This window comes from Plodia interpunctella, chromosome 24 (assembly GCF_027563975.2).
Source record: "Plodia interpunctella isolate USDA-ARS_2022_Savannah chromosome 24, ilPloInte3.2, whole genome shotgun sequence".
Classification (NCBI taxonomy): domain Eukaryota; kingdom Metazoa; phylum Arthropoda; class Insecta; order Lepidoptera; family Pyralidae; genus Plodia; species Plodia interpunctella.
In genome coordinates, this window is record NC_071317.1 from 4,303,155 (window position 1) to 4,321,957 (window position 18,803).

Here is an 18,803-nt window from a genome sequence, read left to right on the forward strand (position 1 = left end):
GAGCAAAATTTTGAGCCCTAGCAAATTTTGCACATGGAATAACGCGATCAATACATAGAATGGTTAAATAAAATCCCTTAGACGGATCTTACGATAACAAAAAAACAGACGAAAAGGAAGATGGAGCCGATGGTGGACGCTGACAACTCGAAAACTTTTGGATTGACGAACTAAAAGTAGGCCAGATGAAACACTAAATGGTTTGCAGAAACTTGGAGACGAGTCTATTTCTGAGAGTTCTATCTTATATATAGGTAACTAGCTGCGGCCCGGGGCTTCGCTTTTGTGGGAATTTCGGGATAAAAAGTATCCTATGTGTGATTTCAGGTTATTTTGTACCCGTTTACCAAATTTCAAAATCGGTCCAGTAGCGTGAAGAGGTAACAAACTTACTTTCGCATTTATAATATTAGTTGGGATCTTCATTATTTTGTATAATGTTGCGGTAATATCAAATCAGACAAATAAAAATAAAAAATTTAAAAGAGTACCTATGAAGGACGGACCTTTATTACTAGTAGCCCGTCCCGGCTTCGCTCGAGTAAAAACATAACAAATTATAGCTACACCTTCCTCAGAGATCGCACTATCCATTCCGCATGAAAGTGTATGCAATAGTTTATCGCGGACAGACAGACGCGGCAGAGGACTTCTTTTATAATGTAAGATGAATGTAAGTACAATAACTTCTTGCACGTTACTCAATACATATGTGCATTTTTAAATTGTTTTACTTTCTTTCTTTAATAATTTAAGGACAAGGAAGGGACGGACGTAATAATATTGATATATAGAGTTTTCAAGAGAAGAAGAATTTTAGGGCGGGCCCACACACCAGTACGATGCACTATACATATATGTAGATGTGCAATGTTTAATTTACTGAAATGTTTGCAGACAACACAGCAAATACATTATTTGCATAGCGTTGCGAGCTGCATTTGAAATTATTTGTATTTCAATCAATTCGTCTATTTGTGCAATTCGGTGCATGTTACAAATTGCAGTCACTGGTCGCGCTGAATTAGGTTTTGTTTTGTCTAGCGTACACAATATAAATTACCTCTGTAATTACCCTATTAATTATTTGTATACCTGATAAATAAAATTGTTAAGAACATTGAAAATAAAAATTGATAAAAGTTTCCATGTGGTCGGTAACAAAAACGAATCCAGTAGATTTTCCGTGCAAACAGCGTGGTTGAGACATAGACAGACAAATTAAACATCCTCACTCACATAGGTACTTTCTCACACAAACAAACACGTTTGCGATTTTATTCTAGTAGTAGCATTTGTCTACGATAAATTTGTGTTTCCATCTAGTAGATACACACACTAGTGAACCATTTCTTCCTTCTATGTGATCTATGAAAACACCTTTACAAACTCATGTGGAAAGAGGATTCGAATTTGGGACCTTTCGATCACTTTCGAGTTCCACCGCTTGGAAAAAAAACTTAAAAACTAACGTATACAACACAACCTATATTGAGCACAAAATGTACGACCCATACAGCCAACATAACAACAAAAACAACTTAAGAAATACACGTCTACAGTTAGCATTATATTTGCCTTCGCTCTTTTTACCAAATGGCGGATGGCCAAAATCTTTTGTAGGCTTTCGGACATAAATCAAATTTGCACTGTCACCACCTGATAATAGGGTCCATTTTGTATTGCGTCGTATGTGGGGGATAAAAGCCTCATTTTTGTAAAAGACTGCAAGAAAGTCAGCTTCTCTTTGCATATATGTAGAGCAGTATTCATAATAACAGATGTTATTTATACGTATTCTGTGGTGTGTGATTTTATAAAATTAGCTGCACAACATTACTGCTATGTATAGCCGCAATAAGCCGGTAATTTTTCGGTTTATCTGAATTATCGGTACACAAGAAAACGAAAGATATAATATTATGAAAATAAATAAGCAGCAGAACTTAATCCAAATTAAGAGTACTACAGCAAGATTTATTTTCATTATTTAATATGTTTTTAGTGACGTGAAATTGGTAGCTTTGTTGACTACAAGCCACACATCAGATAACAAATCCGAATTAAGAGATATGTGCTCTTACTCAAAGTAAACCGAGATTAGGCCAATGTTTGCAAACAGTGGTTTCCCGCCATTAAATATATCAAACAAGAGGGATCCGAATAGATTTCCTTCTACTTTAATGTATCGCTTCGATGCAGGTACAGGTCATTGAACCTGATTAGAGGGAGTACTTTGGAGGGTTTGTCCTCTTAATTAGCACTTTTACTGTTTAGTGGATACATAATTTATTTTTATTCTAGTTCTAAGACCGAATATTCCGACGATTAAATGCCATCTGTCAACGTCATCTGTACTGGTTGCATCGGTTGTGATGCTTTGAAGTGTTTTCTGTTTCGACAGCTAAGTATAATCATATACGTATGTAATAAAATATACTATTTCCATATTAAGTTTCAGATTTTTATAATTTACTAATAGCGTTCGAGGTTAAATAAAAAGGGCGGATGGGAGTCTTCTTTCATTCCGTTTTATTTTTGATTTATCAGCTTATTACCTATTGCATATTTCTATTTCTTGGTTCAAACTTGATAGATTATTTTATTGTGATTTTTGTCTGATAAAGAGCAAATACTAGGTAGTATTTGTATTCAGTCTAACCCATTTTTGAATAAATTTGATAACATTTCTTTCTAATATTTTCATTATCGAAGGCTTTTTCGAGATGAATAAAATATATAAAATTATCTGGACAGAGACCTATTTGTCTGGAAGTTACTAGCCTGAGCGCAAGAAAATACCGATGGTCCATTAGAGGTCAAAAAGAAAAAATGGTACAGCGTACTCTGAGCTTCAACGCGTCCTGGCTGCAATATGATGCAATATAGAATGTGCGAGAGAGTTGAATTGAAATGAAAACTCGGGTTTTATAATGGTAGCTGTCAGTCAACTAACTTTGTAGTTCATACTAACATACCGACTGCATTGTCCTGGGGGAAATCTACCGGAGAAACCACAATCATGTGCTCTAAACAACTTGGACTAGGAAAGTTGCCTTTATTGGGGCGTCGGGACCTAGTGTGTTGTCGACAGTGTTTTCTCGAAGTGAAGTGTTTGAAGTTATAACACTTAGGGTACTGATTAGTACAGAACAGTACTAATTAATATAATTATAATTACAGGAGGCTACGGAGACGTCCAATTTTACTTGAAGTTAGTGATTGTTTTCGTTGCATTAATAAAAAGGTCCATCTAAAACCAGCAATGTACGATGATTGTCTAAAACCCATAACGAACATATATAATAACGAACTACAAAAAATTAATACGTCTAAGCATTTATTTACATTATATAAAAGTACAATAACGTTTACATATACGATCAAAATTGAACAAGGGTCGTGTATGAGCAAGCAGAAAGGGCCTGAATGGCTCGTCTAAATTGGATGGGGATAAAAAGGCACGAAATGCAAACGCCCGCTGGTAATGGACACTCGATATTGTGGAGATACTTTCCACGCAATTTTAATTCTCGACGCAAAAACGTGGGGTGTCAAAAGTATAATCTATACTATTATTATAAAGAGGTAGGCGTTTGTGAGTTTGTATGTTTGAGGCGGATAATCTCCGAAACTACCGAACCGATTTAAAAAACTCTTTCACCATTAGAAATGTACATTATCCAGGATTAATATAGGCTATATTTTATCTCAAAATTCCCACGGGAGCGAAGCCCCGGGAAACATCTAGTAACATATAAGAGCACTGTCCCGGATAGACAGGGGCGCGGGTTTAATTCCCGTTCGAATCCAGAATTTTTTCATCTAATTATTATTTTCAAAAATATATAATACATAAATATATAATAATACATGACATGTATAACAAATCCACTACAATACATACCTATGTCAGGAGATAAGTTAGTTCCGGTAATATAAAACGTGTAATAATTAATTATAATGTGATAAATATGGGTATTTTATTTTTATTACTCACATTACTATCATTTCTGTTGGTTATCGCATTAAAATATCCTATTTGAGTAAGGTATATATATCATGTCATCCAGTTAACAGCATCTGAAAAGCATTAATACACTCAGTAGGCACATTTTTACGCGGCTCCATTAAATATACAAATCTCAACTCAAGGCTCTGAAGGATACCTCAAATAGTCTCATTTAGTAAATAAAATATGGATTTTCTGTCTCGTTGAACCTTTTTCCACTTTACTGCGCACGAAATAAGGTTCATTTTGTAACTTGGATCAATTATAACAATGGGTAAAAGGAAAGTTGGTTTGAAGTTTGATTATTTTCAAAACAATGGCGAGGGAAACTTGGGGATCTAAAGGATATTAAGAAATATCGTTTAAAGTTAATGTTTTATTTATTTGTTTGTCTGTTTTTCAATTATATCAATTAAAATTTAATATTATAACTACATTTTTGACGACCTCGGTGGCGCAGTGGTAAAGTTTTTGCCACTGAACCGAGAGGTCCGGGTCCGGCCCGGGTTCGATCCCCGGTCGGGTCACGATGGAAAATGATCTTTTTCTGATTGGCCCGGGTTTTGTATATTTAGCTACATATGTATTTGTTATAAAATATAGTATCGTTGAGTTAGTATACCATAACACAAGTCTCGTACTTACTTTTGGGCTAGCTCAATCTGTGCGATTTGTCCCAATGTATTTATTTTATTTATTATTTATTTATATTATATATTCAAAGCAAAGGTACAGTGGCGGCATTGCCACGCCGGATTGCAATGGCCTTTCTTTGCACCTGATACATCCCGGAGCTGGAGTCGCCGTTGTTTTCGGCTATCCGATGTCGTTTAAAGTGAAGTAAACTTTCCATTGCTATTTTTCTCTCTTATTCTGTTAATAATAATCGTTTTGTATTAATTTTAATGTAGGTATTTCTATTAATAAATAAAATTGTTACAATAAATTCATTACAAACAAAAACCCTTAGGCTGTTTGTCCAAGGTATCCTTCCGTCCGCATTTGCTTCTCTCTCCAGTCTTCGCGTGTAAATAAATAAATATATTAGGACAAATCACAGATTGAGCTGGCTCCAAAGTTTAAGTTCTAGACTTGTGTTATGGGATACTCACTCAACGATACTATATTTTATAACATATACGTGTATAGCAAATCCATAATACTTATACATCCAAGACCCGAACTAATCAGAAAGGAGTCGTGGGCAAAAGCTGGTCATAAATAATTTTATTCAAATTAGTATTACATAAGAAACCTACAAAATTCGCGTTACGTAATTCTCATTATCTACCCTCATTTTTAAAAACAAAAATGTCTTCCTATTCTCCTTTAAAATGTCATGGACTTCGTTACGAAAATGTCTACAAAAGTAAATGTTGAAAAAACCTGGCGAAAATAGTATAATTACAGGATCGATTTGTGTAACTTTTATAATAAAATCACAATTTGACGCAAACCTTCTGAATAGACTTTTGTGTACAAAACTTGGAAAAAGGTGCTTTTAAGAAAAAGTCAAAGATCAGGCTTTTTAGGAACACTTTGTATAATATTACTTTCTATATTGTGTAGGTAGGTAAAGAATACAATGTTCGTCTGAGTCAGCATATTCTTATATCTGACGCAAAATCCTAACTAATATTGTAAATGCGAAAGTAAGTTTGTTTGTTTATTTGTTACCTCTTCACGCTCTTTCTACTCAACCAATCTTCTTGAAATACATTTGCATACATGTATTTGAAGTATGGATAAGGACATAGGGTACCTTTCATGCCGGAATAATAACTGTTCCCGTGGGAGTTTTCCGCGGGCGAAGGCGCGGATATAAGCTAGTCATCTATATTTTTTTGTGCCAATATTTGAAAAAAGAAAGATGGATATATTTAAAGGTGTAAATGTGTATTTAAAGGTGTGAATAAACTCAAAAACTACTGGACCGATTTTGAGGACATTTGGAACAGAGACTCAGATATAGACTAAATATTCAGGAGTAAACTAGGCTGATATCGCGAAAAATTTACGATGAAAGTCGCAGGCGGTCGCTAGTCCTTGATAAAAATATTAAAGTAATACTACTGTGTATTTTGAAAAATAAGTTAAAGAGCATTGTGTGACATGTATAACAAATCCATTTATATACTACTGTGTCTTAATTTCAAAATTACAATTAAAAGAGGTACATTCGAAATTCGATTTTTGAACATTAAAAAGAAATCACGACAAGATGTCATAGATTGAAAGGTAGAAAATGGGTAGAAAGAAGAAGGACTCAGAAAGGCCAAAGCAGTGTTTTATGAGACAAATGTATCATGTCATGAACATGAAAGGAATCCACCGATAGTAGCCTAGCTCAAAAATTTGAAGATGATGTCATTATCATCTAATCAAGTAAGCATCGCAATTGTTCTTTGTTTTTGACCATTTTTTAATTTTGACAATAATAAGGATACCAATCACAATATTAACCTCAAGATACCGACAGATGGGAACCAATGAATTTCGGCGTAACTCCAGCAAACCTTGTCACAATAATGTCACATGCCGTATATCCACTCTATAAGCTTTTAACTTATCTATGTTTCAAGTGGGAAATTGAATGATATCGCACAAGTACCTCGGATAAACTGATTTTGTAAATGTTTATTGTTTACTTGCTTGAAGTATAATTAATTTGATTTTCAATATGGGCTTTGAATACGCAAAAAGGGTGTTAAATTTTTCAAGTTGCCTTTTGGGTATTTCGCAATATTTGAATATCGCCTAAAATTAAACATGTTATTTGGTAAAAAGGTAAACTTTGATAGCATTTAATAGAAAACAAAAAATGAGATTTCTTCTTGCTCCATACCAAATCCTACTTTAATTTCATTTCCATTAAATGTGATTTTGGAAGGATTTTAATGTATTTATTTAGGTAGTATATGCATATATTAATTTTTATATCTAGAGACAAGAAAATGGACACGAAGTCACGGACTACGAAGTTTCCGTATAGGCTGACAATAAGGATACTGTCCTGATCCGACTATCGGAATTGGATTCTCGTCTTGTTCATCAACATTGTCACCTTCTCCGGGACATAAAAGTTTGTTAGTCTGCAAATAACAACATAAAAGACAAGATAAAAGGTCTGTGTTGATATATTTTGTTCTAGAATTACCACAAAAGTATATCTCCAAGGCTTAGCTACATTATTTGATACATCGCGCGTCACAAAAGGCCACACATAGGCAAGTCGTAGGCGGATATTGTCCACACGTTCGAAATGACAAAGGATTTTATTCTGTCAATCCCTCTGATAGATCTCGGATTACCAGTGATGAGATAACAAACAGGGCGTTACTCCATAAGATAAGATAACTGGCTGATATTAACTTGGTAAATACAATGCTAGTGATATTCTTCATTAATATTGAAGCTGAAAAAATGAATATAGGAATCTAGATATAGGCATCCTTTTTCGCAAACAATAAACTGTCACATTATATGCTTACAATACATCAACATAATGACACGCTTTAGTATGTGTGTCAATTATTATCAGTACTTAAATAGTCAACCACGTAACACTATTGTTAATGCTATCCATAAACATAACCTTAAACTGATTATTACTCACCTTAACGGGAGACGACGCCAGCCAAAGTTGGATTAAGTCTGACGTCATGGATGTACTCCGCGCTTCATGCCTCGGCCTCGGCGATAGAGGTCCAGACAACGTCAAACTATGAAGCCTCTGTACTTCGTCTGTACTCGCACATTCCCTTATATATTTCTCCAAAACTCTTGGCTTACTCTCCAAAAGCCTCTTCAATTCAGCCAAGTCATCTTCACTCACGTCGTCTGGCGAAGATCTGTCTATAACCTCTTTGAAATCATCGGAACATTGCATTATAAGTTCATTAGTAGCTAAAACATCAAGTACGACTTTATTACCTAAGTTTTCTGGACTAGACCCATCTATTACATTAATATAATCATTATCACATTGTCTGGCACTTTCTAAATCTGTTTCACAACCATTTTGCTCTGTGATCTCGACGATAGTGATTGGTGGGTTTTCTTTCAACATATTGTTGTTTTCATTGAATTCTGGATTACTTATATCTTCGGGAATTTCATACATCAGCCGCATGAGATCTTGCGATCTTCTCTGTCTCGCTTCGTCGCCTGCCGTTTCTCTTTTGCCGTTTTTCTGTATTTGTTGCGAGAAATTAGCGCAATCATCCGTCTTTTTGGTGTCGTTCTTTTTTGTGACGACATCGATGGATTCCTCGGAGGTCATGGCAGGTTTAGTTGTAGGTCTCGGTGGGCTCGTGCTGACTTTCAGGTCGGGTGTTGCCCCACATTTCTTGAATTGTTTCAGATCCAGATATTTTCCTGTGAAAGAAGGATGCCAACATTATTTTTTATCATGTTTTAGGCACAATCTCTATTGTGATCATCGATTTTTTCATGAAAAAAGAAAATATCATTACGAATTGTAAGAATAATAAACAATTCAAAGCCAAATAGTGTCCTGTTTCCTGAAGGCTATTTTGAGGACAGAATGTCTGTTAATTTATATATTGCCTATTGATGTTTGTTACTTATATTGAATTTCCGAGTATCTTACGTAATCATACAGCTCGTCGTCGAAGATACCGTAATTTATGGCCACTTCCCGACCCATTAAATACGTTCGCATAGTTTCACGAAGGATAGTATTTACTTTGTAGGCATTCAACCTGCATTGGCTCGTCTGTAATATTATATTCTTTGACTTAACACCAGAGCTATGTCAGGCTGAAATAAATATAAATATATAGGCACAAATCACATAGATTGAGATAGCCCCAAAGTAAATTAGAAACTTGTGTTAAGGGATACTAAATCAAATCAAAATCAAAATTGATTTGAAATTAATTCAACGATACTATATTTCATAACATTTATGTAGATAAACATCCAAGGCCCAGGCCATTTCGAAAAATATCATATTCCATCTTGACCTGACCGGAAGTCGAACCCGGGACCTCCAGTATAGCAGTCGTAGTCGTAGGCATGATGACTATTAGGCCACAGTAGTCGCCAAATGAACATTATAATAATGGAATCTTCAGATTTCTGCGGAATGACCTAATTTTGTGCCACATTTAAGTGAGTATAGCTGTAGATGTGTCTGATGTATACTTACATACGTGATAGGTGAATATGTTTTCGCCAATAATGCAAAGCGAATTTTTATGATATAATTGGTCATCTATCTCTGTAGATCAGAATATAAATTCGATTATCATTCAGCTAATTCTTTCTTTACATCATTAAATTCCTATTAGATCGGGGTACGGCTTAATAAATTCATATCTTTTAGTATGTACTGTATCTTTAAAAAAAATACTTATTTGGGACGAAATTTTGAGCGCGTGAAGGCTGTTTCCTAGAATAAATTAAACAAAATTATTTCCAGGTGAGAGGATTTATGTGCTATTAATTAATAAATTGATATTTAAAAATTAAGTATCTTTCATTTCGTAAAAGGGTCAAGGGGAATTTATACAATTCAACCAAACCGTCATTAATGCCACAAACCAAAATGGCTGCTGGTTTCAGTCCAATATTGTCAGTCATTAGACTGAAAACAGATTCAAAGAGATTCTTCAAATTATTAGCTGTAGTGTTTAGGCTTCTTAATCAATCTTAGGGCCAAAGTAAGTAAATTTCTCGCCATAGCTCATTATGATTAGCAAGCATTCGATTTCAGATTTGTTTCTGCTGAGTAGCCACTAGGGGCCTGATTCTCTTGCAATCGAAGCTTATAATTTTCTAAATTTTTTTTTAATTGTCCAAAACTTGTATCGAACTATTTTTTTTTTAATACAGTTTCTGTGTTAATTGAAAATCAAATAAGTTCAATTGGACGTATCGATCCATCAATCAAACTTTTTATCGTGTCGTGCGACATGCACGTGACCACCATACGCCTGCATGGAACACTCTGCGACGGTAATTATAATGTTAAGGTTGATATGCTGATCACTGTACTGTACATGTAAGTTATATAGGGTTAAATTTTTCACTATATTATTTATAATTTATATAATAATTTACTATTAATAGTGAAAGAATGCTGTTAATCTTCCCATACTATAATTACGATCAGCCAATTTGTATGGGAAAGCAAAAAAATAGTTTATGACATCGATTTCTTCGGAAACCAATTCAAATTATTTTTTTATCAACTCACACAATTTGTGCAGTGTTAAAAAAACTACCCTGTATATATATTTTTTATCAAATATAATGTTATTGTTAACATTGGTGTAAGATTTTATTCAAATCACATAAAAGCATCCGACATGACGTTAACGACTATCAACTAGCCACATGATTTAATACCAATCTGACTGATGTTTAGTATCTAGCTTGACCTCTCCATTTAAATGAAATAAAAATCATAATTGTACTAGAACCACGGATTGACAGTTTAGTTCATTGTAAGTATGAGTACTTACCCTGTATTATATAGCCCTGCGACGTAACGTGTTATTGGGCCTTTATGAAACTAACTTTAATGAAAGATGTCGCTACACAACGCTAGTATATTAAAGGGCCAAGTTAATTGGGGATATAAATAGATAGCGTTTGAGCTTTGACATTACACATTTCATCCATAAAGGTAGGCTGGCAGAGAATTGTACCATATTTGTTACAAACAAATGAATAAATAAATAAAGAAGCAATTTTTGTAATAGATACAATTTGGAAGGAAAATAAAATACCTATGTCTTTTACTAATGAAAATTCATCGAAGCGGTGGTGGCCCAGTGGGTAAGACCGTCCGCCTGTGAACGAAAGGTCCCAGGTTCGAACCGTGCCACGTAAGTTTGTATACCAATCTGACTCATAGTATAGTATAGTAGTTTTCATCGACCACCACTTGCTTCCGGTGAAAGAAAACATCTTGAAGGAACCTACACACTGTTTGACAGTATAGTTCTCTAGTGTGTATGCGATTACTTGCCACTAGACAGTGATAGGTAGTCGTAAAAGTCATGTCAGATGTCTTTAGGCAATTTTAATAAAAATTGACTCATGTATTAGCAATGACACACTCGATATGAATGAACACGCAAACAAAGTCACTTACGCTAGTCTATACTAATATTATAAAGAGGTTAGCATTTGTGAGTCTGTGAGTTTGTGTGTTTGAGGCGGGTAATCTCCGAAACTACCGAACCGATTTCAAAAATTATTTCACCATTAGAAAGGTACATTATCCAAGATTGCTATAGGCTATATTTAAAATCTCAAAATTCCCACGGGAGCGAAGCCCTGGGCAATATCTAGTGATAAATAAACTTGGTCGCCTCGTACACTCCAAGGCAAAGAATCTGATTACACTCGTGACAAGAAGATGCTCACTAATTTACTCATGTACAAGTGGGATGCGCGACATCGCATCCTGTCAGTTATTGTCGGCAACGCCTTCGCTCGCCCATGATCGCGGCAATTAGGTATACATTGCGCAGTTTTTCCTTGCGTTGGTACAAAGCATTGTACGTCGATAGGTTCCCAAAATTGTGATAGAGGAATATCAAAATTTGGACTTTTCATACAAAGACCGATCAGCTGATTAGCCAATTTCATGGCTGATCAGCCATAGTCATGGAGGGAAATCTATTCGATCGGGCATTGCATTTTAAAAACATTTTTTTTCAGACGTAAACCTGATAATAGTCAATAAGGCTAGGTTGTGTAACATTTTTTTTATCCTCCTTCTGCCGAAAAATCTCAGGGACAGGGGTGTCTGAGAATCAGCGTTATATCCCACAAATAATTGTTGGTGATAACAGAAGCTGGGACATTCCTTTGTCACCTTGTTATTAATGTATAAAAATATAAAATAAAATTTATGTATATCTCAAAATAAACATTAATATGTTAAACTATTGTTATACTAAGTTTGGCAATAAAGTGATTTTTATTTATAATAGAATTTGGTGCGTCGCTCCTTCTTCACCTGCGCTTTGGAAGTCGGCAGTAGTAAATTTTTGACGTCAATCCTACTAATATTATAAATGCGAAAGTTTGTGAGAATGTTGTTACTGTTTCACGCAAAATCTACTAAACCGATTGTTATGAAATATGGTATGCGGGTTAAATATAACCTAGAATGACGCATAGGGTACTTTTTATCCCGAAATTCCCACGAGAAAGAAGCCTCGGGATGCAGTTTGTATGTGATATATATATCATCGTTAAATATATAATTTGATGTTTGATCGAATAGGTTCCCTCTAGAGTCCGCATGTGGGGTAATGGGAGAGCCAAAAATGTTGTGAATTTATGACATATTTCTTTAGATATTAATATAGATCATCATCAAAATGCGACGAAATAAAAAATTACCCCGTATTATATATCTGTAATAAACGCTCGCCCTCTCATAGCAATTAACTTGAGTTTGACCTCTATTACTGTTAATTACAATAATCTCTCGAAGGGCCGTAAAATAACATATTTCTTTTTTAGTGACACCGAGCGCGACAGATATTTAATACTAGCTGCGCCTCGGGCCTTCCCTCCCGTGGTAATTTCGGGTTATTCCCTTTGTGCTATTCCAGGTTCGTGTGTTCCACCCGTGAGAATTCCCCCATGAGAATTTCGAAATAAAAAGTTCCCTATGTGTTATTCCAGGTTATATTCTACCCGTTTGCCAAATTTGATAACAATCCGTCCAGTACATTTTGCGTGAAACAATAACAAATACGACACTATAAATATAACACGACACGAATATAAATATAAACGATAGCGAAAGTTTGTGAGGATGTGTGTACATACACACATCCTCACAAACTTTCGCATCACTACATCGTATCAGGACACTTGCGCTAAAAAAATTGCGCGAAAGACACATGCGCCAAAGACACTTGCGCGCAAAGACATTTGCGCGCAAAGACACTTGCGCTCAAAGACACTTGCGCTCAAAGACACTTGCGCTCAAAGACATTTGCGCGTAAGACCCATGCGCGCAAGACATTTGCGCGCAAGAACTTGCGCGTAAACAACTTGCGCGAAAGACTAAAAGGTTAAGGAATTAAGGCGTTGCATTTTGTTGCGTTGTGTTGCGTTGCGTCGTTACGCAATGCAACGCAGGTTAATTCCTTAACCTTTTAGTCTTTCGCGCAAGTTGTTTACGCGCAAGTTTCTTGCACGCAAATTCTATCGCGCAAGTTCTTTCGCGCAAGTTCTTTTACCTGAGCGAAGCCGGGTCGGAATTCTATTTTCTAATATTAGTAGGATTGTGGAAAATAGAACTTCGATGTGGTATAAGGACTGCAATCAGAAGTTACATTGCATCCATTAGCAATTTATTCAAACTTCCAAACGATTTTGTAACCTTGGCTTGATGTTGTCAAGGAGTTGTTGTTCTGACTAGGGCGTCGAAGACGATGCGAAGTGGAGAAGAGTAAGAAATCTGACCTTGGTCTCCGATGCTTTACGACTGAAGAAGTAACAGTGAAAACGGTCAAGAGAGACTATATTGAATGTTTAAACATATCGATTCTTCTCCTTAGCGTGTCAACTTGGTTAAATATATGAGGACTAATACAACACCACCGAAAGAGCACTTTCTGTGGTGTTAGGTCATACAGGTCCTTCAGTGTACTGGTGGTAGGACACATAGGGCAGAACAATAAGTGTGCCATGGCTTGGTTAGAGTAACGATTGACTTAAAAACTTAAGAATTAAGTACTTAGCACGTGTAAACCAGCCATAAGGGACTTACAAAACAATGAAGTTGGCAGTACAGTGGGCCGTGTTAGTCCACTTTCCCTATTATCTGATCATTGCGAGGTTGCGTAACGATACCCCACAATTGCTTTATTGGCCCGTCTTACTTATAACGGACATACTGACAAACAGACCCACGAACATATTGGACACAGATAGAAAACCTAAGCTCGTCAAAAGCAAAGACTATTTTTTGCAAAAATATCAGTTTACATTATTCTTAATGTGGTGTTAAAAAAAGCTTGACCCGATATTTTACTGGCTGTGTAATGTCTAATGTATTTTAATGCAAGTTTAAATGGAGAGCATGCTATCATCCCTCAAAACAAAATCGAATAAATAAAAATAACACTACTTAATAAATAATAAATTATCTGATAAACCGAATATTTTCTAGAATATTACATAGTTACCATTTTTTATTGGTTCAAAACAAAGGAATTTTTTTTGCTATGAGACGTGACACAGTTTAAAAATATCATCTGCATTGGTGTTTCAGGCTTTTTTACTACAAAAGGTACTCCAATACCTCGTTGTAACCCCATAGACTAGAGAAACAGACATTAATGTGACGATCGATGCTGCTCTGAATATTTAGCAACAAACTGTATTTTTGCACACATTGCTCCTCTCAACGGAAAGCAAAAAATAGTTTCTTTGGTGTCATCATTATAGCCATATATATTTAGCCATAGGAATGGCTATGGCTTCTATCCTGATCAGGTCAATATGGATAATGAGTCTATAGATCATGATATGTGCGAATAATGCATTTATTTATTAAATAATAAAAGTTTTCGCGTAATATTTGTAGTAAAAATTCTTTAAAAATCTAGAAAATGGTTGGGGGAAAATTTACAGTGTTTTTCAGTTTAACTCTAAAACAAAGACTTCGCTTCTTGCTGAAATATCTTCCCGACCGTGTGTGTATAACATACGATCGAAGCCAGTCGTGGAATAAAATTGACAAATGTTTTGGACACTCCCTAACAATACTATTTCGCTGCGCTTCTTGTTGACAGATCTTATCAGCTGTGTGTCACATAACTGGACAATGTACGATCGATGCCAGACGTGGAATATTAACAAGTGTTTTGGAGACGAATTGAGGGATACAAACGGTTTTGTTTTGCTCTGTGTTCGTCGCATTCTAGAATATAATAATACTGGCGGCCCGTACTGGCAATAAATTATGTCCTTGTCGCGTCTCTACGCGATAAACTCAAAAACTACGGTCGGATTTTTGTACGGTTTTCACCAAAATACAGTATGAATCCTGAGGAAGGTTTAGGTATATAATTTATTATGGTATTACCTGAACGAAGCCGGGACGGGCCACTAGTGTTGACACACACATGAAAGTATAAAGTATAGTGAGTTTTGCGATTGATTGATTAATCGCTAATAGTGGGTATGCTAATATTTTTACAGTATACTTTGAGAGGTGAAATATCTGAAGCCTTGCTTGGAAGTTTCAACCTCTATTTTTGTTAGTGAAATCCGGAAGTCGGGAAAGAGTAACAAAATAACTGCTGGACGGATTTCAATGAAATTTGGTATAAGGGTAGATTAAGATCACTTATGTATAAGAATACGTAAGGTTTCAAATTACATTGGAGTGGAACTCCGAGGTGCGGATAGTCACTACATAGTATAAAAGTTCGCTTCCCGTATTTATTATTAGGTACTAGATACACAACGAAATTAGAAGGAAAACTATCACAACTAAATTGGTTTCTAGGTTTACGAGTAATAGTTGATCAAATATTCTTAACCTTACATATTATAAAACAAAGTCCTCTACCGCGTCTGCCTGTTCGATTATCATGCAGTTTTCCCGAATAAATAGTGTGATTTCTGTAGCAGGTTGAGGTGTATAATTCATTGTATTTTTACCCGAGCGAAGCCGGGACGGGCCGCTAGCTCTACTATAAAACTTCGAACAACTCCATGGAAAATACGGAACCCTACACTGTGCGTTGCCCGACACGCACTTGGCCGGTTATTCTTACTTCATCTGCCTATTTCAAAATTAATTGAAATAATTTACGCGTACGCAGCGAAATAGAGAAATAGCGAAACGTACCGGACCGCACGTCAAGTTATGGACGCAACCTTATGCCCCGGTAACAGGGGTGAATTTGGAATGAATTTATGCTGATGTGCCATTGTACAACACTTGTACCGATCATATTTCACATTGAAACTTATAAATTACTTTAGTTCAAATTTAAATTAAATGTTTCCCGACGTTCTCTTTTGTTTGGGTTATCTTGTTATTTTCCTAAATGTAAATTGGGAATTACTCTGCCTGCGACTTTGTCTACGTGAAAATTAGGATGTAACACCAATTTGAAGATAGTTTAAAAAACAAAAACTTGGTTTGTGATTATTTTTTCTTTTTTCCCGTATACTTCTTAAGTCTATATAACCTATAATAGGTAGGTTGTGATAAATATATGCTGTATATAAGAAATGTCTACACTGGGTGTTGTCGCCCTCAATGACGTCAACATTTGAAACGAGTGGAAGGGGAACAAAATATAAAAGTGGCTACATCGAGACTGGGGGATTCTCACTTGAGCAGTCGGACGGAACGGTCGAATAAGAAAAATATTGGTATCTATAAATAATAATAACGTAAGTAAACTCTTAACTTTATAAGTGTGTTAAGTGATTCAAGACGTGGAGAAATAATTATATTAAAATATATATTGGTCAAATAAAAAGTTAAGTAAGGATAGATTGTGCTACTAATATTAATTAAGAGTGAGTTTTGTGATTAGAAATAATTTAGTGTAACTATAATTATAACGGTGGAATAAATATGTGTGTGTTAATATATTTGTTATTATTTCAGTTGAAGTTTGATTTAATATCAGAAGTGTTTTTTTCAACCCTATGTCTACAATGCCACGTGAGAGTAAACGAAACTCTCGTCGGCGACGACGTCGTGAGACATCATCGAGTTCCTCGACGAGCAGCGCTGCAACTTCTACGAGCAGTAGTAGCAGTGAAGACAGACACCGGAGATTGAAACGTGCACGCCGCAGCAGGAAATCGCCAACCGTGAGACACAATGTTATTACTTCTTCTGTTATACCCGAATTTGACCCACTCGTTGATGATATATATATGTGGACCAATGTCGTTGAGGCTAATGCGCGTACCTTTGGATGGTCCGATAAAGAAATCAAGTACCAGGCTTTACAGAAACTTAAAAATACTGCTAAACTATGGTACGACTCCTTGCAAAAAAATAGAACATCATGGACAAGTTGGAAATGGAAAGACTGGCGTATTATCTTAATAGAGACTTTCGAAACTAAAAGAAATATGTACTGCATGCTTAAAGAACTAATGGAAGTTAAACCTAAAGACGGACAATCCTTGTATGAATTTTATTTTCAACAAAAGAGTAAAATTGATAGGTTAAGATTAGCATTTTCGGAAAGAGACATAATATCTATAATTGTTGGTTCTATTGGAGACGAACACATCAGTACAGCTGCAGATGCAGGTTCGTTTCGCGGTTGTGATGACTTGGCTTCCTTTTTGCATAATAAAATTCATACACCGAATGAGTTGAAAGTAGTGTCTAAAAGTAGTTCAAATACTAAACAACAATTTTCGCGATTTAAATCTGATAATACTAGTAAGCCTGATGTTTCAAATAACGTTTCAAGTACTTTTAAAATAACTTGTTTTACTTGTGGAGAACCTGGACATAAAAGAGCTGATTGTAAACATAAAGATGTCAAATGTAGTAACTGCAATAAGATAGGCCACTTAGAAACTATTTGTAGATTAAAAAACAGATTAAAAATCGAGAAAAGTGCTGAAGTCAAATTAATAAATGCGAACGATGATAAACAAAAATTTTTTAAAGAAATAACCGTCAATAATTGTAAATGTCAGGCTTTTATTGATATGGGGAGTGATTGCTCCCTAATTACATCTAATTTAGCTAATGCATTGGGCCTTGTACAATATTCTCTTGAAAACCCGGTTACTCTTACTGGCTTTACTAACGAATCTCATACTACAGTTGATATGGCAGTAACTGAAAAACTTAAGGTAGATAATGTTGAACTTCTAATAACTTTCTACATAATCAAATCTCTTTCTAATTGCAACCTTTTAATTGGTAGGAATTTTACAGAAAATAAAGACATAATGTATACTAGAATTGGAAGCTCGTTAGTATTTCAGCCTGTAAATTATAAACAAGTTTTGGTTGTAGAATCATTGAAGTTTAACGTCAATTCAAAAGATCACGAGGCTATTTTGAATAACATTTTTTGTAAATATCCCAATAGTATTTCAGATGATTTGAGTTCACTGGGGAAAACCACTTGTGTAGAACTAGATATAGAACTGACTACATGTAAGCCAGTTTCTCGTCGTCCGTATCGTATGTCCGAGTCTGAAAAGAAAATTACTCGGGAAATAATAGATGATTTGTTAAAAAATTGTATTATTAGGGAAAGTAATTCGCCTTACGCAAGTCCAGTTATTTTAGTCGACAAACCAAATGGTCAAAAGCGTCTCTGTATAGATTATAGACAGTTAAATAATATTACAGTTAAAGAAAAATATCCCATGCCCATCGTGGAAGAATTAATAGATAGATTAAAGGGTTGTAATTATTTCACCAGTTTAGATTTAAAAAGTGGGTACTATCAAATCAAGATAAAAGAGGGTTCTATTTCAAAAACAGCTTTTATAACCCAGGATGGACACTATGAATTTCTTCGTTTACCTTTCGGGCTTTGTAATGGTCCGTCTGTTTTTCAACGACTCATGAACACCGTATTGGGTAATCTTCGATTTGGTCGTGTAGTATGTTATATGGATGATTTATTAATTGCAACGGAATCTCTTCAAGAAAATATAGACTGTTTAGAAAAGGTAATTAACATTTTTCAAGAAAATGGCTTAACTATAAATTTAGATAAATGTTATTTCTTTCAAAATTCTATAACGTTTTTGGGCTATGAAATTAATTGTGATG

The 18,803-nt window shown here is 35.2% G+C and overlaps 2 protein-coding genes across 3 annotated transcripts in view; one reads left to right on the plus strand and one right to left on the minus strand.

Annotated features, from left to right (window-relative positions):
• Positions 1 to 18,803, minus strand: part of LOC128680630 (cGMP-specific 3',5'-cyclic phosphodiesterase-like) — a 67,474-nt gene that overhangs the window by 29,134 nt on the left and 19,537 nt on the right. For both annotated transcript variants that reach the window (XM_053763904.2, XM_053763905.2), the window contains exon 2: positions 7,629 to 8,389. In XM_053763904.2, the coding sequence (XP_053619879.1) occupies positions 7,629 to 8,294 (666 nt within the window). In that variant the 5' untranslated portion in view covers positions 8,295 to 8,389. The remainder of the gene's footprint in view (positions 1 to 7,628; positions 8,390 to 18,803) is intronic.
• Positions 16,282 to 18,301, plus strand: LOC128680304 (uncharacterized; the record flags this gene model as incomplete). The annotated part of the gene is made up of 2 exons (XM_053763350.2): positions 16,282 to 16,429; positions 16,650 to 18,301. A coding segment is annotated over exon 2 (1,611 nt), but the record flags the coding sequence as incomplete, so codon positions are not given.